The sequence below is a fragment of the Hordeum vulgare genome, chromosome 2H (assembly GCF_904849725.1).
Source record: "Hordeum vulgare subsp. vulgare chromosome 2H, MorexV3_pseudomolecules_assembly, whole genome shotgun sequence".
In the NCBI taxonomy this organism is placed as follows: domain Eukaryota; kingdom Viridiplantae; phylum Streptophyta; class Magnoliopsida; order Poales; family Poaceae; genus Hordeum; species Hordeum vulgare.
In genome coordinates this window covers 477,292,564-477,315,256 of record NC_058519.1, presented here as the reverse complement: position 1 = coordinate 477,315,256, position 22,693 = coordinate 477,292,564, and the positions used below count along the sequence as shown (strand labels likewise).

The 22,693-nt window shown below is 47.9% G+C and overlaps 3 protein-coding genes across 7 annotated transcripts; 1 reads left to right on the top strand and 2 right to left on the bottom strand.

Moving 5' to 3' along the window:
- Window positions 1-7,426: 7,426 nt before the first annotated feature.
- On the bottom strand, window positions 7,427-12,061 carry LOC123426735 (uncharacterized protein At4g26450-like). Its single transcript, XM_045110611.1, has 4 exons — window positions 9,896-12,061; window positions 8,813-8,993; window positions 8,635-8,683; window positions 7,427-7,854 (listed from the first exon to the last, which is right to left on the bottom strand). Exons 1-4 carry the CDS (start codon window positions 11,785-11,787, stop codon window positions 7,805-7,807), a joined length of 2,172 nt encoding a protein of 723 aa, XP_044966546.1. The 5' UTR covers window positions 11,788-12,061; the 3' UTR covers window positions 7,427-7,804.
- A 311-nt stretch (window positions 12,062-12,372) lies between these two features.
- LOC123426736 (thioredoxin M3, chloroplastic-like) lies at window positions 12,373-15,571 on the top strand. Of its 5 annotated transcripts, XR_006622313.1 has the most exons (4): window positions 12,373-12,729; window positions 13,507-14,735; window positions 14,939-15,151; window positions 15,226-15,571. XR_006622313.1 is itself a non-coding variant. In XM_045110612.1 (2 exons), the coding sequence occupies exons 1-2, from the start codon at window positions 12,498-12,500 to the stop codon at window positions 13,827-13,829; spliced, it is 555 nt and encodes a 184-aa protein (XP_044966547.1). In that variant the 5' UTR covers window positions 12,373-12,497; the 3' UTR covers window positions 13,830-15,571. The 5 variants fall into 5 exon arrangements, 1 of the variants encoding a protein (XP_044966547.1); XR_006622311.1 differs by having other exon boundaries at window positions 14,942-15,571; XR_006622310.1 differs by having other exon boundaries at window positions 14,939-15,571.
- An 89-nt stretch (window positions 15,572-15,660) lies between these two features.
- LOC123426734 (subtilisin-like protease SBT1.7) lies at window positions 15,661-18,537 on the bottom strand. The gene has a single exon (XM_045110610.1). The coding sequence runs from the start codon at window positions 18,289-18,291 to the stop codon at window positions 15,976-15,978; it is 2,316 nt and encodes a 771-aa protein (XP_044966545.1). The 5' UTR covers window positions 18,292-18,537; the 3' UTR covers window positions 15,661-15,975.
- Between the last annotated feature and the right edge of the window lie 4,156 nt (window positions 18,538-22,693).

Genomic DNA, 22,693 nt, shown 5'->3' with positions numbered 1-22,693 from the left:
ACTTTCGCAATGTCAAACATCGTGAATAGCTTAAGGATCATCATATCTATCCTTGATATGTTATAGTTCATCACGAAGCTCTAGTAGCTTGGTGGCAGTGACTTTGGAGAACCATCACTATTTCATCTCGAAGATTAACTCCCACTTGATTCAAGCGATTGTAGCACTCAGACAATCTGAGCACATGCTCAACGATTGAGCTTTTCTCCCTTAATTTGTAGACAAATAATCTTGTCGGAGGTCTCATACCTCTCAACAAGGGCACGAGCATGAAATCCCAATGTCATCTCTTGGAACATCTCGCATGTTCCGTGACATCCAAAACGTCTTCGGTGCCTCAATTCTAAGCCGTTTAAGCATTACACACTGAACTATCATGTAGTCATCAAAAAATGTGTATGTCAGATGTTCGCAACATCCACAGACGACGCTCGAGGTTCAGCACACCGAGCGGTGCATTAAGGACATAAGCCTTCTGCGCAGAAATGAGGACAATCCTCAGTTTTTGGACCCAGACCGCATAATTGCTACTATCATCTTTCAACTAAATTTTCTCTAGGAAAATATCAAAAACAGTAGAGCTACAACGCAAGCTACAACATAATTTGCAAAGACCTTTTGACTATGTTCATGATAATTGAGTTTAGCTAATCATATTACTAATAACTCCCACTCAAAATAGACATCCCTCTAGTCATTCGAGTGGCGCATGATCCAAATCCACTAACTCAAGTCCGATCATCACGTGAGTTGAGTATAGTTTCAGTGGTAAACATATCCATGTTGATTATATCAACTATATGATTCATGCTCGACCTTTCGGTCTCTTGTGTTCCGAGGCCATGTCTGTACATGCTAGGCTCGTCAAGTTTAACCCGAGTGTTCCGTGTGTGCAACTGTTTTGCACCTGCTGTATGTGAACGTTGTGTCTATCACACCCAATCATCACGTGGTGTCTCAAAACGACGAACTTTCGCAACGGTGCACAGTCGGGGAGAACACAGTTTTATCTTGAAATTTTAGTGAGGGATCACCTTATAATGCTACCGTCGTTCTAAGCAAAATAAGGTGCATAAAAGGATTAACATCACATGCAAATCATAAGTGACAAGATATGGCCATGATCTTGTGCTTCTTGATCTCCATCACCAAAGCACCGGCATGATCTCCACCGTCACCGGCGCCACACCATGATCTCCATCATTGTGCCGCCATCGAGGTTTTCGTGCTATCTATGCTATTACTACTAAAGCTACTACCTAGCAATATAGTAAACGCATCTCCAAGCACAAATGTTAGTTTAAAGACAGCCCTATGGCTCCTGTCGGTTGTCGTAGCATCGACGTGCAAGTCGATATTTAACTATTACAACATGATCATATCATACATCCAATATATCACATCACATGCATACCCTGCAAAAACAAGTTAGACGTCCTCTAGTTTGTTGTTGCATGTTTTACGTGGCTGCTATGGGTATCTAGTGTGATCGCATTTTACTTACGCAAAGCCACAACGGTGATATGCAATTTTCTATTTAACCTTCTCCAAGGACCGCCTCGGTCAAATCCGATTCAACTAAAGTTGAAGAAACAGTCACCCGCCAGTCATATTTATGCAACAAGTTGCATGTTAGTCGATGAAACTGGTCTCTCGTAAGCGTACAAGTAAGGTTGGTCCGGGCCGCTTCAATCCAACAATACCACCGAATCGAGAAAAGACTAAGGAGGGAAGAAAATCGAACATCAACGCCCACAAACTCTTTTGTGTTCTACTCGAGATATCATCTACGCATGAACCTAGCTCATGATGCCACTGTTGGGAAAGTAGCATGGGAAACAAAAAAATTCCTACGCACACGCAATACCTATCCATGGTGATGATCATCTACAAGAGGGGAGAGTGAATCTACATACCCTTGTAGATCGCTAAGTGGAAGGATATATAACGCGGTTGACGTAGTGGAACATCTTCGCGATTCAAATCGCAGCCCGTCCCGCAATCTCATCACAATCCGTCCCGCGATCCCATCACGATCCATCCCTATGTAGTGTCGAACGGACGGCACCTCCACGTTCAGCACACGTACAACTCGATGACGACCCCCGCCTTCTTGATACAGCAAGAGATACGGGGAGGTACATGAGTTCTCCGGCAGCATGACGGCACGCCGGTGATGGTGGTGATCTATTCCTGCACGGCTTCGCCTAAGCACCGCAGAAATCCGATCTAGAGGAAGAACTACAAACTAGAGGAGAGGGTAGCACGTGGCTAAAATTGCGTGTCTCAAAAACCCTCAATACCTCTAGTATATATAGGAGGGAGGGAGGGGAGGAGGCATCCTCAAACCCTCAAGGTTTGGCCGAAATTGGAGGTGGAGGAGTCCTACTCCAATCCTACTAGGAGTAGGATTCCTCCTTTCCACTTGGAAACCCTTTCCACCTTTTCCACCTTTGGGCTTTTGCCTCTCAAACCTCATGGGCCTTAGTGGGAGCTTATGTCATCCCACTAGGGGATGGTTTGTATACTCTCACAGCCCATAAGGCCCCTCGGGGCGTGACACCCCTCCCGATGGTCCCCGGTACCCTCCCGGCACTCCTTGTACACTACCGATGAGCCCGAAACTTTTCCGGTGACCAAAACGGGACTTCCTATATATCAATCTTTACCTCCGGACCATTCTGGAGCTCCTCGTGATGTCCAGGGTCTCATCCATGACTCTGAACAACTTTCGGTTACCAACACCTATAACTCAACTATACCGAAACGTCACTAAACCTTAAGTGTGCACACCCTACGGGTTTGAGAACTATGCAGACATGATCTGAGACATTCTTCGGTCAATAACCAATAGCGGGACCTGGATGTCCATATTGGCTCCTACATATTCTACGAAGATCTCTATCGGTTGAACATCTATGTCAAGGCTTCAGTTAATCCCGTATGTTGTTCCCTTTGTCCTTCGGTATGTTACTTGCCCGAGATTCGATCGTCGGTATCTCCATACCTAATTCAATATTGTTACCGGCAAGTCTCTTTACTCATTCCGTAATACAAGATCCCGTACCTAACTCCTTAGTCACATTGCTTGCAAGGCTTGTTGTGATGTTGTATTACCGAGTGGGCCCCGAGATACCTCTCCGTCACACGGAGTGACAAATCCCAGTCTTGATCCATGCCAACCCAACACACACCTTTGGAGATACGTGTAGAGCACCTTTATAGTCACCCAGTAACGTTGCGACGTTTGATACACACAAGGTATTCCTCCGGTGTCCGGGAGTTGCATGATCTCATGGTCATAGGAACAGATACATTGACATGCAGAAAAACAGTAGCAATAAACTGACACGATCATATGCTACGTTTATAGTTTGGGTCATGTCCATCAAATCATTCTCCTAATGACATGATCCCGTTATCAAGTGACAACACTTGCCTATGGCCAGGAAACCTTGACCATCTTTGATCAATGAGCTAGTCAACTAGAGGCTCACTAGGGACAGTGTGTTGTCTATGTATCCATACATGTATTTGAGTTTCCAATCAGTACAATTCTAGCATGGATAATAAACGATTATCATGAACAAGGAAATATAATAATAACCAATTTATTATTGCCTCTAGGGCATATTTCCAACAGCGGCGGCCTAGGAGGAGGCTTGACCCATGAGGCAAGTGGGGCGCCTCCCCCCTTTTAGGGCTTCCCCAAACCCTAGTAGCATGGACCCTTGGGAGGGGGCGGCACCCAGCCCACCAGGGGCTGGTGCGCCCCCTCTCTCAGCCCATTAGGCCCTCCAAGGCACGTGGATCTCCCCGATGGACCCCACGAACCCCTTCCGGCGCTCCCTACAAAAACTGATAAAACCCGAAACCATTCCGGAAACCAAATACCAACTTACCATTGGTAAATATTTACCTCCGGACCATTACGGAGCTGGTCGTCATGTCCGAGATCTCATACGGGGCTCGGAACAACATTCTGTCACCAACATACATATCCCAATAATAATATATCATCATCGAACGTTAAGCGTGCGGACCCTCCGGGTTCAAGAATCATGCACACATGACCGAGACACCTTTGTGGTCAATAACCGATTGCGGGACCTGTATGCCCATATTGGTTCCTACATATTCCACGAAAATCTTTATCGATCGAACCACGATGTCAAGGATTCAGGCAATCCCGTATGCAATTCCCTTTGTCTATCGGTATGTTACTTGCCCGAGATTCGATCGTTGGTGTCTTCATACCTAGTTCAATATCATTACCCGCAAGCCTCTTTACTCGTTCTGTAATACAAGATCCTGTGACTAACTCCTTAGCCACAATTCTTGCAAGCTTCTTGTGATGTTGTATTACCGAGAGGGCCCACAGATACATCTTTGTCCTACGCAATGACAAATCCTAGTCTCGATCCATGCCAACCCAACAGACACCCTTGGAGATACTTGTAGAGTACCTTTATGATCACCCAGTTATGAAGTGATGTTTGATACACATAAGGCATTACTTCGATGTCAGGGAGTTGCATGATCACATGGTCTTAGGAACATATACTTGACATGTAGAAAGTAGTAGCAATAAACTTAGCGTTACGATTGAATGCTATGCTTATGGTTGGGTCTTGTCCATCACATCATTCTCCTAATGACGTGATCTCGTTATTAAATGAAAATTCATGTCTATAGTTAGGAAACCATAACCATCTTTGATCAACGAGCTAGTCTAATAGAGGCTCACTAAGGACACGGTGTTGTCTATGTATCCACACATGTATCTGAGTTTCTGGTCAATACAATTGTAGCATGGATAATAAACGATTATCATGAACAAGGAAATACGATAATAACCACTTTATTATTGCCTCTAGGGCATATTTCCAACAACCACCAAATCCAAAAGAGGGTGAAATCCTACCACCGCAAGTTCGTGATCACCGTGCGAATCACCGTGAGGGGTTAGTATATACCACCTCATCAAAATATATAAACCATAAGATTATTTTCAAGACCTAACTACACAAAATATGTGTCGTCATCGTCATCATCATCACGGAGGATCATGCACGTTTTTGCCACCAGCAGAAGCAACACTAGTAGTAGTGCTTTCCCTGCCAGGTCCTCAGCCAGAGCCTCCTATGAGCCTCTCCCATGACAACAAACCCAACATCCTGGGCTGCTGAGAGACACCATGAGAGCCTCTAGGCTGAAGCTGATCTTCTCCATGACGACGCCGTAGAGCTCAGGGTGGACGTCGACTGTCTTGCTCTCCCTGATGGGGATGGCCACCTTCTTCACAACCTGAGTCATGCTACTGAAGACGGCCAGCTCCTGCTCCATGAAGCCCGCCCACTTCCTCTTCCTATCAAGCACATGAACATGTTGACCTTCCTTATCAGGAGCATCAACGTTGATGGTGTGTGACTCCTGGGTGTCTGGATACTCAGGCATTGGGGGCATCGGCGAGCCCAACGGTTGACTAGAGCCCATGGCATGCTTGTCGGTTGCGAGCCCAAAGGAGAAGATCTGCTGCATCTCGTGGTAGTTCTCGATAGATGTGTTGAGGAACTCCGCGTCCTTGGGGTGATCCTAAGAAATAAACATGGTAAAGTCGTGGTTAGTTAGTATGGCAACGGTTCACAGGAGATGATTAGTTAGAATGTCATGGTTTGTGAGCTACCACGATGTGGCCATGGTAGTTCTCTGCCTCCAACATGATCGTGCAGGTCTCCTCATCCTATGAAGCGCCACTCAGGTATCTCAGCTTGGAGGACACAATCCACCTCGTTCTCCACTTTCTTAGGTGGTTGTAGGCACGGGTCGAGGTTACCTCATGTCCACAAAACTCGAAGACTTGTTTTGCCATAGAGTTCAAATGCACCTCCTTGAACCCCTTGTCAGTCGTCACTCCACTAGATATGATCTCACACATCTTGTTAAGCACAAAAGTGGAGAGGAACGGCTGCCATTTCATGTTGCATCCACTGTCATCCTTCTTATCCTTTACGGCTACCTTTCGAGCAGCCACATGAGAAACATTGAGCTAAGCCAGCACAAATGAAAAAACCGTAGGCGTCACCTTGAAAACCTCTGAATCAAGAGGCATCTGGCTGATGTTAGCCTGGGAGTCCTCGACGTAGGACGCTGGGAACTGGCTCTCGGACGGTATGATAGCCAGACTACACTCTTGCGTGCTTATGTCCTACAAACATAAGCGTCATCAAGAACACAACACAACACACATCTACAATATGAAGTACTCCCTCCGTTCCTAAATATAAGTCTTTTAAGAGGTTTCACTAGGGAATAATATACGAATGTATATAGACATACTTTAGAGTAAAGATTCATTCATTTATTCTGTATGTAGACACCTAGTACAATTTTTGAAAAGACTTATATTTAGAAACGGAGGAAGTAGTTGTAACATGGACATTACACTACACATCGATAGTATGGACTAGGTGTAAAACATGCACACATGGATGATCCATTTGAAGATATGACTAATCATGGACACATATGAATGATCTTGTTCAACACTTGCACATTACCATACCATACATCTAAGCATACTATTAATCCATCCATAAACATCCAATCATACTATCAATCCATCCATAAACATCCAAGCATACTACCAATCCATCCATGAACAACCCCTAGCATGCTTCAAATCCATCCCAACTAGGTACTGCAACATCACAGTCGAACAAATCAGACGATCTAACCCCACCCCATCGCCGGATCTAGTTAGAACTAGTAGAGGGAGAGGGTAATCGAACTTACAACTCCACTGGAGGAGCCGCGGTAAAGGTGCGACACGAAGGAGAAGAGGAGGAGTGGATGCGCCGCTGTAGCCAACCGGTCGCCAGAGTAGTTGCGCCGCTTACCTCGGCGTCGAGGTGGATCCGTGCCGAAGTGAAAGCTCGAGAGGAGGGGGGTGGCGGGAGTTTTGGTGCGTCGGTCATTGTGGCTATATAGGGCGACCGCGAATCAACGAGCGATGACGCGAATTTGTCCAACCGTTTTTTCAAAGACGCGCCATCGCTCCCGCCATCTCTCTGCCCGCATTTGCGCAGCCCGCATTCCCCTCTCCTGTATCGCCCCAGCTTAGCTCGTTAAAAACTGTCAATTCGACCGTTTCTAGCGGGCCTGACTGAGCACTGCTTTAAGGTCCATGCGGGCCAAGAATTATATGTGAGCCAGGCAACCAAACGGGCCATTTTCTTCCTCCACGGGCCTGATTGAGGCTAATGCAAATAATCAAACGCGTCCTAAGTGTCATGTCTGATGGCGAACTCGCTGCTACAGGCATTTTCGGTGATCCTGGCACCACTCGGTTCCGAGCCAGACGCTGGTTGTAGTCTGACGACTTCAGTAGCAGAGGAATACAAATCTTGCTCACAGAACAATGCCAAAACAACAAACGTAAATTTATATATGGCATATCAACTGTTTATTATACAAAAAAGATCAATTCTTTTGGGTGAATACACCATTGAACGAATGAACAAAATGGTGTGGAAACTATGGTACACTCGCGTGAGGTCCAGACGACGAGAACATTAATCATCTACTCTACTGGTTGAGCAAACCGTGCAGACCTTGTCCTCACGGAGTGGCCAAGATGACCTTGGACTGGACGTGTGTTCGTGTTCGTGTGTGTGTGTGGTGTCCGTGAGATGCTGCTGGTGCTGAGCAGAAATCTAACTGTTTATTTCCAGCTATACTAGAACAACTCGTGTTCATTCATCAAATTCTCGGACAGTTTCAGCAGCAAAGATTCAGCACTGCATCAGAAGAATTTGTAGTCCGGAGGCTGCTGGTCCCAAACCTCCATAAAACCTGAAAAATAAAGAAACAGATTCAAAATTCGCAACCAAGCCTTGGGGAAAGATGGAACATAATGCCAGGAGTTTAAAAGCCTCACGCCGCTGTCATGGACGATATGCTGCATTTTTCAATAAGGAAAACTGACACGTTGTTCATTTTATTTTCTTGCGAGGGGAATAAAAGGAATTCAAAGCAATCTATTCTACGCCACAAGGAGTTTGAACTTTGATGATTTTACGGAAACATATGATCCACAGTTCCGGCAAATGATAACATTCTGGAATGTGTGATCTAACCCACTCAAAGTATCAGTGTTTCCACTATCTCAATTGTACAAATAGTTGTTGTTTGCCGACTAAAGTGAACATAGACACACCAAATTATCAGTGTTTCCACTATCTCATTTGTTTGCACTAAATACAAAAGGCTATGCTGCAAGGATAACCGATATGTGCAGAACACCAAATATGAACTGAACCTTAGTGCTTGCAAGTTTAGAAATTACTTAGAACTTATCTTTTCTACTCCCTCCGTTCCTAAATATAGGACCTTCTAGAGATTCCACTATGAACTACATATTGATGTATATAGACGTATTTTAGAGTATACATTCACTTATTTTGCTCCGTATGTAGTCCATATTAGAATCTCTAAAAGGACTTATATTTAGGAACGGAGGAAGTAGTCATATAAGTTTCAACAGTCTACAAGTAGGTAAATGAGAGGCAAGCCACACTTCACATAAACAACAAAACAAATTTAAAAAGAACATAATAGAGAAGTATCAATTACCAATATCACCTAGAGAATCATATATTGGATCATCCATGACAGTGATGACCTGCAAAACAATAGTGGATTATTCATTACTTGTGAAAGCTATGTGGCATATGATTTGAAACTCCACGAAAATTCACTATGTGATGACTACCACTCACTCTACCAGACTACCAGTACCAGCAAACCTCACCTCTGGATCATTTAGGCCCATCTCGGCATGGAGGTCTGCATGTAATGGTGGGTAGCATGGCATATCAGCACCAAGGAAATCTGGAATTGCGATGTTATAACCATCTTGCGTGCCAGGAAAAATGTTGGTGTTCACACTAGAGTTCATCATATTATCCATACTTGGATATACCATCTCACTTCTGATAGACAGTAGATTGTATTAGCACGGAAAAATAGATATGAAACTTTCCGAAGCATGTAGCAAGCATAACAGATGCACGAATATATATCAAGGAAACTTATAAAACAGATGTCAACTTATAGTCTTATACATGATTGGTTTGGTTACTGAGATGGTTCTACTGACCAGGACCGGTGGACTACGCAAATATACTGAAGGCATGGTCACACCATAATTCAGTGGAAAGAAAATGGCCGCCCTCCATCTTGAGCATTACTTCGGCATAGTGCCAAACATATAAAAAGTAGGTTTGGTTTAGAAAGCAATGACAAAATGTTGCATTCTAGCTGAATTAATTCAAATTCCAGTAGCTACAAATGACTGAATGGGTTTCTTGTTCTCTCTGACTGTGAATGCAGTAGCTCGTTATATTAATGCAACAGACATGAAAATACATATCTTGCTGTTGCTGATGCTAAGATGGCAATGTTTGCCAGAAAATCAGTAATGAAACTATTGGCAAGATAGCTTCCAGTATATTTACTATCAACAGCTTCTTGAAGATCACTGAGCGAGTTGGTGCTTATAATTGGCTACACAAAAAAGGTTGCGTAAAGTTAACTACTCCAAGACAAGTTTCTTCAAGGCCAGTCATGTCAAACAGGAAATTAAATGTTCACTCTTGTGCATCTATCAGCTAATGTTCAGGAAATTGTTAACTGGTAACTGCTCGGTCAGCTGGCTAGTAGGGGATTAATAGGCGAATCAGCCAGTTAATCAGCCCATAAATCAGTTAATCGGCTATTCGGTGACCCACCGAGCAGGGATTAATTGGCCAGTTCAATGTTTATCGATCAATATTTTGAAAAATACTATCAGCAGAACGAAATAGCAGACAAATGGGAGGATGAAGAAACTTACTTTGGTCTTGAAGCATCAGACACGCTAGGTTGAATTGGAGGGTCATCTTCGATATCAATTATTTGAATAACCTTATCGTTTAACGGAATTTGGGCATACATGTCAGTATTACTAGCATTGTTGCCCACAGCTGTTCCAAAATCAAAATGCTGCTGATTTTGTACCTCCATTGAACATACAACATTGGAGCACTGACCGAAACCAGGATCATTTCGTATATCAGCAAGCTCGGGACTACCAATCAAGTTGAGATCACATATTTTAAATGAGCTAGATTGACCAAGGTCTTCCTCTTTTATCGTGACAAGAGCTTCATCTTTGATATTTGGTAATAATTCCACGCTATCTGTTGTTTTCCCTTTATCAGCTGAATCAATCAAGTCTTTATCTTGAGGCGGTGTATCAATATTATAAATCTGCACTTCTTCTCTCACTTGAAGCTTCGAACAATCGTGCTGAGAAGCCAACGTAGGATTTAATCCATCACATTCCTTAATTTCCTGAACTGTGTAATGTTGTGCAGTATTGTTCTGTTCTTCCATATCTCGTATTTCAGTTTGTGCTTCTTCTTCTTGGAGTCTCACTTGTTCCATCATTTGATTGCAAGCAACACTTGGGTCAGTATGTTCTAGGCAGACATGGTCATCTTTATTGTCTCCCTGGACATTATTCAAGGAGCTGTCATTTGCTGCTTCATCAATCACCATCAGAGGAGCCAGATCTACCTGTTCGGTTAATGCAGCATCTCTATGTGTTGATGCTCCATTCCTGTGCGCAAGTATTGATCGTGGTCTTGTTGGGGCTCTTGCAAAATTACAACTGCTCAGCAAATTCTGACAACCATCATGCAAATTATTTTCAACGCTTGATCCCTTCTCATCCAAGCTCTTGTCATGTTCAGACTTCTCGTCCATAATACTACCATCATCAGGCTTGTCATCTGAGGGCAACGGTGAATGATCTATCTCTCCCTCCTCAACAACACCAGAAGAAGCATTATTATGAATACTCTCACTGTTGATCCCTTTCTCAACGACCTCCGAATCAGACACCTTACTATCCTCCTCCATTTTATTAGCCTCATTCTCATTCTGCATCCCTTGCACGGCATCAGCATCCTTCCTGACATTACTGTTAGAGCTCACCTTTGAGCCAGTATCCTCCAACTCCGACTCCCCCACAGCCTCCACCTTTGATGTCTGTCTCTCTCCGGCCACGCCGGAGATGCTACTCCCAACCTCATCGATCCCAGCACTCACTCGCCGGTCCCTCCTATACACAGGAGCCCTATCTTCCTCGTCATCATCACCATAATTCCGGCTATCCAGATAATCCCTACTCCTCTCCCTGTCCCGGCCCCACTCTGAATTCCTGTTGTAAGCCCCAAACTTCCTCTTCCCCCTCCCATTGTAGTTACCATTGTCACCGCCATTGTAATCACCACCATGGTTCCGGCGCGAGCGGGGGTTAGGATTACCGTACTCGTCGTCAAGACGCTGCCGGCCGTTCCGGCGGGACTCGTAGAACGCGGGGGCTTCCTGAGCCTGCGGCAAAGGAGGCGCGGGCGGCATCTGGCCCCATCCAACACCAGCGCCACCGCCTCGCTGCAGCGATGCCGGCGGGAGCACGCCTTTGGCCACCAGGTACTCGGCGGCGAGGCGTCCCGCCTCCATGAGCACCTCGTACCTGTGCCGCGCGGGCGCAACCGCCTGAATGGAGGGCGGCGGCGGAGGTGGCGGCGGCTGGTAGAAGTGCTTGTGGCCGCGGCCGCCGCGCGCGAAGGGCGGCACGCGGCTGCGGCCGCCGCCGTGCTGCGGGTAGTTCATCCGGGGGTGGTCGAATCGGTGCGGCTGCAGGCTGACGCCCTGCTGCTGCTGCTGCCCCCGATCCATCCGCAGATGCAACACGACAGAGACCACGCAACCGTAGAGAAATGCGAGAAATCGCGCGCGCGGGCGAACCGGAGGAGGGAGGGCGGAGGCTCACGGGCGGACGACGGCGGCGGCGGGGCGCCGGGCCATCGATCGGGAGCCGGCGAGATTTGGGGCCTCCGAGGCCGGAGCTGCGCTTTCCGTTTCGCGACGAAAAGGAGGGAAAAAAAATAGTGCGAGGATAATTTGCTTGCAGCTGCAGGTGGAGAGGGGAAATGATTTACGAGTCAAACGAGAAGCTCTGATTCGTTTTGCTGTTTGGACGGTCGTTTCGGCTTGGGGTTGGGGTTGGTTTCTGGAGGGGTGCGTGCACACGTGGATCGGCGAGTTGTTGACACGGTGACACGTGGGTCCCGGTGACGTTTCGTGGGCCATGCGCCCCGGCTCTTGGTTAGGTTGGCCACGCTCATGGGGCCGACGGTGACGGTGGGTGGGCGAGAGAAAGAGATGTTGTTAATCCCTTTGATTATTCATGGGATGGGAAAGAATGGAATATCTCGTGCGAGAATTCATTCGAGTAGTAGTAGTATTTCTGGTGGTATTCCCGCGAAGCGAAGGCTCCCGGAAATGAGTTCCAACGGACCGCGTGCTGCGTGTGCGTCTCGTAAGTTTCCACCCACCACGTTCTCCGCCACGACTCCTCCCGGCTCTCAAACTCCCCAAACCAAATCATGGCCGCCGCGGCCTCACGGCACCTCTGCTGCGCCACGGCGCTGCTGTCTCCCTCCGCCGCCGCGGCGCCCATCCGCCGGAGGGTTGGCTACGGCTACGGCTACGGCTCCTCCTCCACCCGCCGGTGGCCGTGCCGCCGGTGGGCCCACGGGCCGGACGCCGCGTCCCGGATCCGGCGCCCGACGACTGGCTCGAGCACAGCCAGGGTGAGCTGTGCCTACTCTACTGGCGGTAAGGGCTTCCTCGCTGAGTGATCCCCGTTTTAAGCTTCAGTTAGTGGGCTCGTTAACCGCTAGCTCCATTTCCGTTTCACTCGGACGTCAGCCATGTCTTCGTTCCTCATATGTCATATGATTGATTGCTAGTCCTTGGTGAAACGGAAATGGAACAAGCGGTTAACGAGCCCACGAACTGTGTTTGCTGCTACAAGATACGGAGTAGAAGGGTGGATCATATGATTAAGTTCAGGCCACTAGACTATATATGTTGCGAAGTTGAACCGTGTGCCTGGCAATTCCAATTCCTCGCTGTAAAATTGAATTTATATGCTAATACTTACTAGTCTAATGTGTACTATGCAGGAAAATGCAGCCCCATGTTCACTTCTTAGATTACTTGTTCCGTTAATAAACGTAGTGAGAAGTAGTACCAGTAGGCATTGTAATTTGTACGCCTAGCCCTATTGTGTTATTTGGCTGACCTACGCATTTTATCTAGTCCTATGTCATGGCTCTCTCGCTCACCATCATGGCACTGTCAGACTGTCAGTTCGCACAAGCTGCGCTGTTGCGTAAATCCTTCTCTTTCAGAATATAAGAAGAACCAATTAGCTTAGTTAATCTTTGTGATTCACCTCACTGAATACTAGTAGCTACCTACACACTTCTTTCACGTGTTCGGTTTTCTGAAATCTGTTGTAATTAACTTCATCTGTTTTGAGTTTTTTTTGTGAACTTAGTCTGCATACGTAGAGAAGTTGTAACAGTAGTGTTCTTTCCATTTGTACAGCTGAAGCAATCACTGCATGTTCCTGGAACCAAAATGTTATCTGCAGTGATGTGCCTGTGCTTGTGGAGTTTTGGGCCTCATGGTGTGGACCTTGTAAAATGGTCCATCGAATTGTCGACGAGATTGCAAACGAATACGATGGAAGGATAAAATGCTATAAGCTTGACACTGATGATTACCCACAAACTGCAACTTCCTACAATATCGAGAGGGTTCCGACCGTTTTACTGTTCAAGGATGGAGAGAAAATACATAGTATTACTGGAACTCTGCCAAAAGCCGTCTATGTGAGGGCCATTGAGAATTCTTTCTTGGAACAGTGACCATTTTGGTTACGATGTTATATTGCTACTTGGTCCAGATTCATATTCCCATATACTTGATTTTTCACTGCCAGCTAGTGGAAAGAGTAGGGAAGGTAAAGTTGGGCTTACAACTTGAGCTTCTTGTTATCCCTTAGCTACACAACTTACTGTAAATATTGATGTACTGCTGAAAAAGGATTGTTGGACCTCTTTATTTTTCCTTGAGGGCTGTAATGAATCATGACTTTTATCATTGATGTGAAACAGGGTCAAATATTTAAGGCCCTTAGAAATATCTTGCTAAATGAAGTGAAATTAAGATTTTTTGTTATACTTTACATTATGTGCCTCACATTTATATCTGTTTTTCTTCTTCTTTTTCACCCCTTGTGTATTAAATTTTTCGTGCTATTTTTCAGAGCTAGAGTAAATACTTAATCATTTAATTACTGTATACAGAAGCATCTAAGATCTAGCCTGTTGAAGTTTATCTTCTGAAAAGGTTTGTTCTGTTATGTTAGTGCAATTATTGTTGTTTCTGTGGGGCTGCTAAGACTGAGCTAATTGTCCCAGGTAACTCTTCAAGGCATATTTTATTAAACCTTGTGCTCCTATTATTTATTGTCTCTAATCTGCAATATCATCTAGTCTCAACAGGTTAACTTTGGTTATCATGAAGAACTTCTTTTTTATTACCCTTTAGCTTGCCTAGGATGTAATTTTTAGCTCTCCTTGGGCTGACAAAGAAGAACTGCACACTAAGGTAAAAGCTGTCAAAGAAAAAGATTTTAGAATTAGGTGCAGGAGTATTGGTAAGTACTTTGGCAGGCGGTATCAACAGTCTGGTGCCATGGATTTTTAATCTTTCCATGCTGAGGACTAGTGCATAGCAAGTGGCTGCGAGTGGCCTGAGTGCAACCAATGGTAGGATACAGTAGACTTGGGTTTCTTAGAGATTGAATTCCTTATTATCTACTCCCTCCGTCCCAAAATAAGTGACTCAAAAATGACTCAGTTTTGTACTAATTTTAGTACAAAGTAGAGTCATTTTTGAGTCACTTATTTTAAGACGGAGGGAGTATAATATCCAACTGAATTAATTCCATTATCTCATTTTTCGTGGACAGTAGCACAAGTTGCAGCTGCTCCTACAGTGGTACTATTGGCCACTGGCTACATATATTGTCCCTGCCTTTCAGAGTTTGAGATATGTAGAGTAGCTTTGTGAGGAGAGGAGGTATAGCACAATAATATGATCGGAGGTGATCACCAGAATGTTCAGGTACACCTAAATGCAGTTGAACCACATCAAGTGCCACATGATGGAGATCGAAGTTCTGGTGATCCTCTGATACTCTGATGACTGCCTGACCTAAATCAATTTGATTACAGCCTGACTTAAATCAATATGCAGACATCAATGGTTATGGGCCTGCACTAGAGAATATTTTGCTGAAGTCTGTATATGTGAAACCATCGAGACTATTTTCTCCAACGGTATTCAGTTTGGAGCTCTGAAGTTGTCTGGGCTTCACTTAAAATTCAGTCTAATGCTACACGTGGTTTCGAAGGTACTGAAGTCTGGAGTGAAGCTTTAGACGCAGGTGGTGCATCAGGTGCTTACACTTTTTCGGATTTAGGACTTGGGTCATTCATATGTATTGTAACAACCATCCACCTTGGCCTTTTCTGAATTTTTATTTGTATCCCTCATGGAAATATCAATAACATCTGGAAAAGCAGACAATCACTTTTCATCATTTTTCTTATGCACAAATAACCTTTGTATCTATGGTGTATGCTGGTACCGATCGCTCTTGTTGATAAAGAACATGGCAGCCATTTGAGATTAACAAACAAGCATGTAATAATGCTTATAATTTCACACCCTATTACATTTAGAGATTTACATGTTTTGAAGCAAATCAAACTGGTGGAATATGTGTTACTAGCTCATTTGAGGCCAAATGTGATTTGTTGAGGAAAATATTTACAAATTTATAACTTATAGAGGCTAGATACACTTGACATCATCACCCTGGTGTGTGTTTTCTCCTTTCCTTTGAGTCTATGTATACTTCTTCTGATGAGTATTATAATAATTTATTGTTTTCCTATGGTCATCCTTTATTTCTGCTCCTGCTATGTTGGCAGGTCTTTCTCCTCACTGAGCAAATGCTGAGACTATTGGGCTCCTGACAGCATGCTTTCCTCCAACCTCATTCCAGGTCAAGAACCCATGGTTTCCAATGTAGTTGTAGTCATCACCTGCTCTCTTCACCTGGCTGACCTGCACGGTGACACTGAACCCCTGCTTGCTGCCTTTGCCTCCGAAAGACAGTGCCGACGGCGTCACCGTCACCTTCATCCCCGCCGGAGCCGTCACCGACACGCTGTACTTTGCCGCCGAGCCAGCGACGTTGGTCAGCACCCTCTTGAACGTCCGGGTGGCCGACGTGGTGTGGTTGAGGATCACCATGAACGATGGGTAGTTCAGGTCAAGGTTCGCACCGGCGGCGCAACTGGCGTTTTGCCGGCCGGTGACGGCTGCTACCTGGCGGCTGCTGTAGCGGAGGCCGCAGAGGAAGTTGACGTAGTCATCTGCCGTCGCGTCGTACACTAGGCCGGGGTCCGTGGCCTGATTGGGGCTCACGTGGCCGCTGCCGTAGTCGAGAGGCGTCCCCGGTGATCGATTTGGCATGCTGACGATGACGTTCTTGGCGTTGTCCTTCACGTAGGCCGTGGTCATCATGGCCGAGCGGACGGCCGCCGGGCTCCAGTCCGGGTGCGCAGACCGCAGCAGGGCGACCACGCCGGCGATGTGCGGCGACGCCATGGACGTGCCGGAGACGAGCATGTACTTGGTGTAGACCTTCTGCTTCCCAATCTCCATGATTTCCTTGTTGGGCACCCATGCCGCGAGGATGTCCACCCCTGGCGCGACGATGTCCGGCTTCAGGATCGCCGGGCTCTGCTGGCTCGGCCCGCGGGCGGAGAAGTAGGCCACTGCCGGTGCCGGCTTGACGCCGAGCTCCGTGCCGACGAACCGAATGCTCACCTTGGGCGCCTTGGTGGCCGTCACAAACTTCTGGATAGCGGCGCCGTCCGACAGGGTGACCAGCACCAGCGGCATGACGTAGTCAGTCGGCTGCAGGAATTCCTTCATGTTGCTGGCGGCGATCAGCCCGCGGCCGCCGGCGCCCTGCACCTCGTCCATCTGCTCCCTGATGCTCCCGCTGGCGGCGCAGAAGACGTACTTCCCGCTCACGTCCTTGCGGCTCAGGCTGGAGTACTCGCACTTCTGCTTGGTCTTGTTGCCGTGGCCGTAGTAGAGGTCGGCGCCGGCGATCGCTGTGTGTTGTGGGTACACGGATTTGCCGTGGATGCTCCTGCCGCCACCGAGCGTGATGGTCGCGGTGAACTCCCTGTCGATGGTCGACGCGCCGACGGTGGTGATCCATGGCGCGCCGTTCATGATGGTGTACCCGTCGGAGCCGTCGTTCCCGGCCGAGCACGTTACGAAGATTCCCTTCTGCATGGCGGCGAAGGCCCCGATGGCTATGACATTGGTGTCGTAGGAAGTTTCAGGGAAGCCCAGCGAGAGCGACATGACGTCGACGCCGTCGGCGATCGCTCGGTCCATGGCGGCCAGCACGTCGCTGGACGCGGACTCGAGGGTGTCGCCCGAGAAGACGGCCTTGTACATGGCGATCCTGGCCATGGGCGCGATGCCGGTGGCCGTGCCGTTGGCGTAGCCGACGTAGCTGGCGCCCTTGACGGCGCTGCCGGCCGCCGTGGACGAGGTGTGGGAGCCGTGGCCGTAGTAATCCCTCGCCGAGTCGTAGTCGTCCGGCGCGATGGCGAGGCCGCGCTGCTTGAGGGCCTTGCTGAAGGAGCGCGCCCCGATGAGCTTCCCGTTGCACATGGAGGCCTTGAAGGCCTTGCCGGCCTCGCACGCGCCCTTCCACCTCGCCGGCACGCGCTTGGTCGCCATGCCCGCGTCGCTGAAGCTCTCGCTCTCGGGCCACACGCCCGTGTCGACGATCCCCACGATCACGTCCTCCCCGTACTTGGACGCCGGCCAGACGCCGCCAGCGCCAGCTCCGCCGCCGCCGATGAGCCCGAGGAACTCGGGCGTGCGCGTGGTGTGGAGCCGCGCGTACGTCTCCGGGAAGGCGGTCACGTGCCCCTCCATCCCTTGTATCTCCGCGAGCTGCCGCGGGGTGAGCACCGCGCTGAAGCCGTGCATGGCGTGCGCGTACGTGTACAGGTGCTCCGGCCCCGCCTCCTCGTCTCTGCCACTGCCAGCCAGCGACGACAGCACGGACGTGTACCAGCCCTCGTGCGTCGTGAACGGGGTCGGCATGGCCGACACGTCCATTTGGACGATGTATGGCCGCCGGTCGGCCTCCGCAGCGGCCGCCACACATGTCACCAAGAAGAAGCTGACGCCAAGCAGAGACAAAACCTGATGGTTCATCGTGTCAGATGTTTCGGCTCAGGCCAGAGCGTCTTCCTCCTCTTATGCAGGGTGAGAGCGGAGAGAGTGAGTGTGAGTGGATGCCACAAGTGGAGAGCACTTGCAGGGCGCGGTGCTGGCGCTGGTGGCAGCCTGCCGGATACATTATATACATACTGGATTCCATGGAGGCCCCCCTAGAAAACTAGCCAAGAATCTTCTGAAGATCATTCTCTGGAGGAAAGAAGTTCAGACAGCCGGGCCCCGGGCCGTGCAGATGGGCGCCACGTTCCACCATGTATGTTGCAATCATTCGCGTCGGCCGTTGGCTAGCTTGGCGCGAACGCGAACGCGAACGCATGGTTGTGTTGGGTGTGCGTCCATTTCGCTGGCCTGGCGGTGGCGGCCGCGGCCTTGCTTTCCTCCCACGATACCCTCGCCGCTGCCTTTACAGCGGTCGTAGTACTGATCCAGTCTCGTCCGGTGGCCAATTCGGAATTCGTTATGCACTCGTCAAGTCGTGGCACCGGGGAGTGCATCTGGTGCATCGGACCTGTTGCACATTTTAAAATGTTAAAAAAAAATAAAAACAATAAATGAATTGACACAATATCAATGTATGTTGTTGAAAAAATTAAATTAAAATTCGAAACATTGTTCAAGATACAAAAATAATAAATTCGATACTGAATAGTATATAACACAAGTTGAAATTCAGATTTGACCCATTAGCACATTAATATCGAATTTATCATTTTTATATCTTGAACAATGTTTTAAATTTTAGTTTAATTTTTTTGACTACATACATTAATATTATGTTATGCATTAACTTTTTTTGAATTTTTTCAAACATTTTAAAATGTGCAACGGAGATCGGTGCACCGGTAGCATCAATTGGCTCGGTGCACCAAATACATCCCCGCGGCACCGAGGGGGCGTGCATGCCCGCAAAGTCTCAAGATATGTTATCCTCCAATTGTGGGTGCTGCACTACTGCACAGTCTTTTCACTGCTCTTTGTCTTGTGGGATCCTCATCCTACCGAAACACGTTTTCCATTAAAGAAAACAGAGGTTTACTCATGTCTCTCACGTACTGAGATATACTACATGGATTTTACCGCTGTCCGAGTGGCGCCGCGCCGCGCAGCCATCGAGGTTGACCGTGTTCACGAAAGGGACTGAAGTGCCGCTCTGAGAAAGGGGAGGAATTTCGGGGTTGAAGGTGTGCTGCACGGTTTGAATTGCACGCCCATTTAATTCTGAATCTTCGCGTGCCGGATTCTAATTCTGGACGAGGGTGACAGGATTCCTGCTTGAAAGTGATCAGAGTTCCTGGGATCATGCATGGCGCAACCAAGTTCTACCCTGCACCAGTCATCAAGCTCTGAGTGATAAAGCTATCGACGTGGATGGTCTTGCTTCCTGCGAGGTTCAAATCAAATAGTAAATGAACTCAAAACTGTGGCTACTCCTTCAGCTGCTATTTTCCACATGTTCGGATGTTCTACTCAGTTCAGTTGTGTACTCCATACTGATCTGAAGGACGGACGGTTGCACCATGGAAGGGACTTCTTAATTGCATGCATGCAAAGTCATTACACAATCACGGTTTGGATCATCCATCTTTCTATCAAACGCGACTCTTCATAAATGCTACTGGATGGAGAGGAGTACAAGGGAGAAGCAAAAGAAGATTGCTGGTGGATGCAAGAGGGGTGGGTTTGCGGCCATTGCCAAGAGAGGCTTGTCCCCAGTTTAGAAGAAAGGATTTTCTTATCAGTGATTCCTTGCTCTTCTTCACGTTTTGGAAGATTCAAACCTCATGTTTCTATTTCGAGAAGTCCAATGTAACATGTGCCTTTTATCAAGCCCGGTTGTTAGAGCATATATCTCCATATGTGGTTTTGGTAATTGATGACAATTTCTATGGACTAATGGTTGTCTTAAGTTATATTTATAGAATTTGTCCATAGGCACTTCTTGAAGTCCATCTGTTGGGTTTAAGGAGTTTATATGATGACCAAGATGGTATTCAAGGTATTATCCAAAGAATGGTCATAGAGACACAAGGTTGATCAAGATCTCAAACAAAAAGTAAATCAAGATGATCAACACACAAAGCGTACAAGATGTACCAAGAGGGATCAAGTGATCCCATGGTATGGTAAGCATTGTCCATTACGTGTTTGTGTACTAACTCATGGTCTTCGTGAGAGTTCTATGTGGGGGTTAGGTGTGTTTCCATGGTGATGGGGTTATAGTCCCAGGGTAGGGTCATAGGCCTGTCCTATAAGTCCTACCCAAGGACTACCCTTCACAGAGGGCAAGGCCCTTAGACAGTTCCGACTGAACTAAGGACCTCCCCATCATCCAGTCGGCGACGAGCACTCGGAGCGTATTTATCGTACCGACTGAATTCCACTCTGTACATCGTAACCTCCCGGGAGGGCAACGGTCGTACGTTTTCATACACCATTATTAGCATTTAAGACATACGTTACCTGTAACGTATGCATTTATTCGCCACTACTCCACCCCTGTCCACCGGACCCTTGTGAAGGGCAGCGCACTCTATATAAGCCGTCCTTCCCCACTAGTGCAGGGGTTGGCATTTACTGTAATCCTATATTCCACTCGACACTAAAGCTCCCAAGAGCACTGAGACGTAGGGCTTTTACCTCCACCGCAGAGGGGCATGAACTCATAAAACCTCGCCGTAGCTAAGGCTCTGCCCATCCTTTCGTACCCTACACATCTACTGTCAGACTTATACCACGACAGTTGGCGCCGACCGTGGGGCAGGCGTCTAAGCGACTTCCGGCGAGTTTGCAGCTTCATCTTTTCGTCATGTCGTCCACCGGAGATTTGTGCATGGGTCGGAAGATCCTCTTCGGCGCACTCTCCTTCGTCGTCGACGATTCGGCATGGCTTCGGGATGCGTCTCTCGACGTCAAGGCGCTCCCCAGTCGCGGGGCTACGCACTTCCGTGCCCGGTTCCCGCGACGTCCTTCTTCTCCAGCAGTCGGCCCCGGTGTCGACCTTCGCCCCCGTCACGCGCTGCAACAAGCGGTCCCTCCGTCCGCGACTCCAGCGTTGGGTGCGACACGCCCAGGCGCGCCAGAACGCGTCCTCTCAAGTGGCGGTCCTCGAGTCGGTTGTGGTCGCGCCACCGTCCCAGTGCTTGGACTCAGTTCCGACTGAGTTGCCTTCCGAGTACTTGGGTCGCGGGCCTGCAGCCGAAGTTCTCATGGCAAATTTCCATGAAAGTCCCCACCGGACTGGCCGGAACGAGCACGAGGTTGGCGAATCGTCCGGCGCTCGCCGTCAACACCACCGTTCTGCTAGTCGACGCACTCGTCAGAGCAACATCGAGGTGTTACGTACACCCATCCTCAACCTGGCTGCCGCTGCCAAGATAGCCGATTCCCTCCAACCGACTGATTCGGAGGCTGGTAGAGGAATCGAGCAGATCCGTGCCCTGTTGCACACTTTCGAGTGGACAGACGAAGCCCAGATTGCATTCGACGACCTCAAAGCCCTGCTTTCCACCCAGCCGGTTCTTACTGCCCCGCTCAGTAAAGAACCCCTTCTTCTGTACATCGCGGCAACAAATCAAGTCGTCAGCATTGTTCTTACAGTCGAACGTGAAGAAGAAGGCAAAGCGTACAAGGTTCAGCGGCCAGTATATTATGTCTCCGAAGTCCTGACTCCTTCCAAGCAGAGGTATCCCCATTATCAAAAGCTTATTTATGGGATCTACATGACTGCAAAGAAGGTGGCACACTATTTCCAAGACCACTCGGTGTCTGTCGTTTCTGATGCTCCGTTGTCGGAAATCCTCCACAATCGAGACGCATCAGGCCGAGTGGCGAAGTGGGCTATGGAGATGTTATACCACGACATCAAGTTTGAAGCCAAGAAGGCTATAAAGTCTCAAGCCCTGGCTGACTTCATAGCAGAATGGGTAGAACAACAGCAACCGACTCACATCTACTCGGCTCATTGGACTATGTTCTTCGACGGGTCCAAGATGCTGAATGGCTCCGGCGCTGGCGTAGTGATCATATCGCCGAAAGGTGATAAGCTTAAGTATGTGTTGCAGATACATTTCAATTCCTCCAACAATGAGGCAGAGTATGAAGCTCTCCTTTACGGATTGCGCATGGCCATCACACTTGGCGTCCGTCGCCTCATGGTCTATGGCGATTCAGATTTGGTGGTTAATCAAGTGATGAAGGAGTGGGATGTCAGGAACCCCACCATGACTACATACTGCAACGCGGTAAGGAAGCTCGAGAAGAAGTTTGAAGGTCTGGAACTTCACCATGTTCCGCGACTGAAGAACCAAGCAGCTGATGAGTTGGCAAAACTCGGATCCACTCGGAGACCAGTCCCGAGTGATGTCTGCCTCGAGCACCT

Coding starts and splice junctions, on each gene's coding strand:
- LOC123426734 (XM_045110610.1), bottom strand. CDS start 18,291: ATGAACCATCAGGTTTTGTCTCTGCTTGGCGTCAGCTTCTTCTTGGTG.
- LOC123426735 (XM_045110611.1), bottom strand. CDS start 11,787: ATGGATCGGGGGCAGCAGCAGCAGCAGGGCGTCAGCCTGCAGCCGCAC. Junction 8,684..8,812: donor TGGGCCTAAATGATCCAGAG/GTGAGGTTTGCT, acceptor ATTGTTTTGCAG/GTCATCACTGTCATGGATGA. Junction 7,855..8,634: donor TGATTCTCTAGGTGATATTG/GTAATTGATACT, acceptor TTTATTTTTCAG/GTTTTATGGAGGTTTGGGAC.
- LOC123426736 (XM_045110612.1), top strand. CDS start 12,498: ATGGCCGCCGCGGCCTCACGGCACCTCTGCTGCGCCACGGCGCTGCTG. Junction 12,730..13,506: donor CTGTGCCTACTCTACTGGCG/GTAAGGGCTTCC, acceptor CCATTTGTACAG/CTGAAGCAATCACTGCATGT.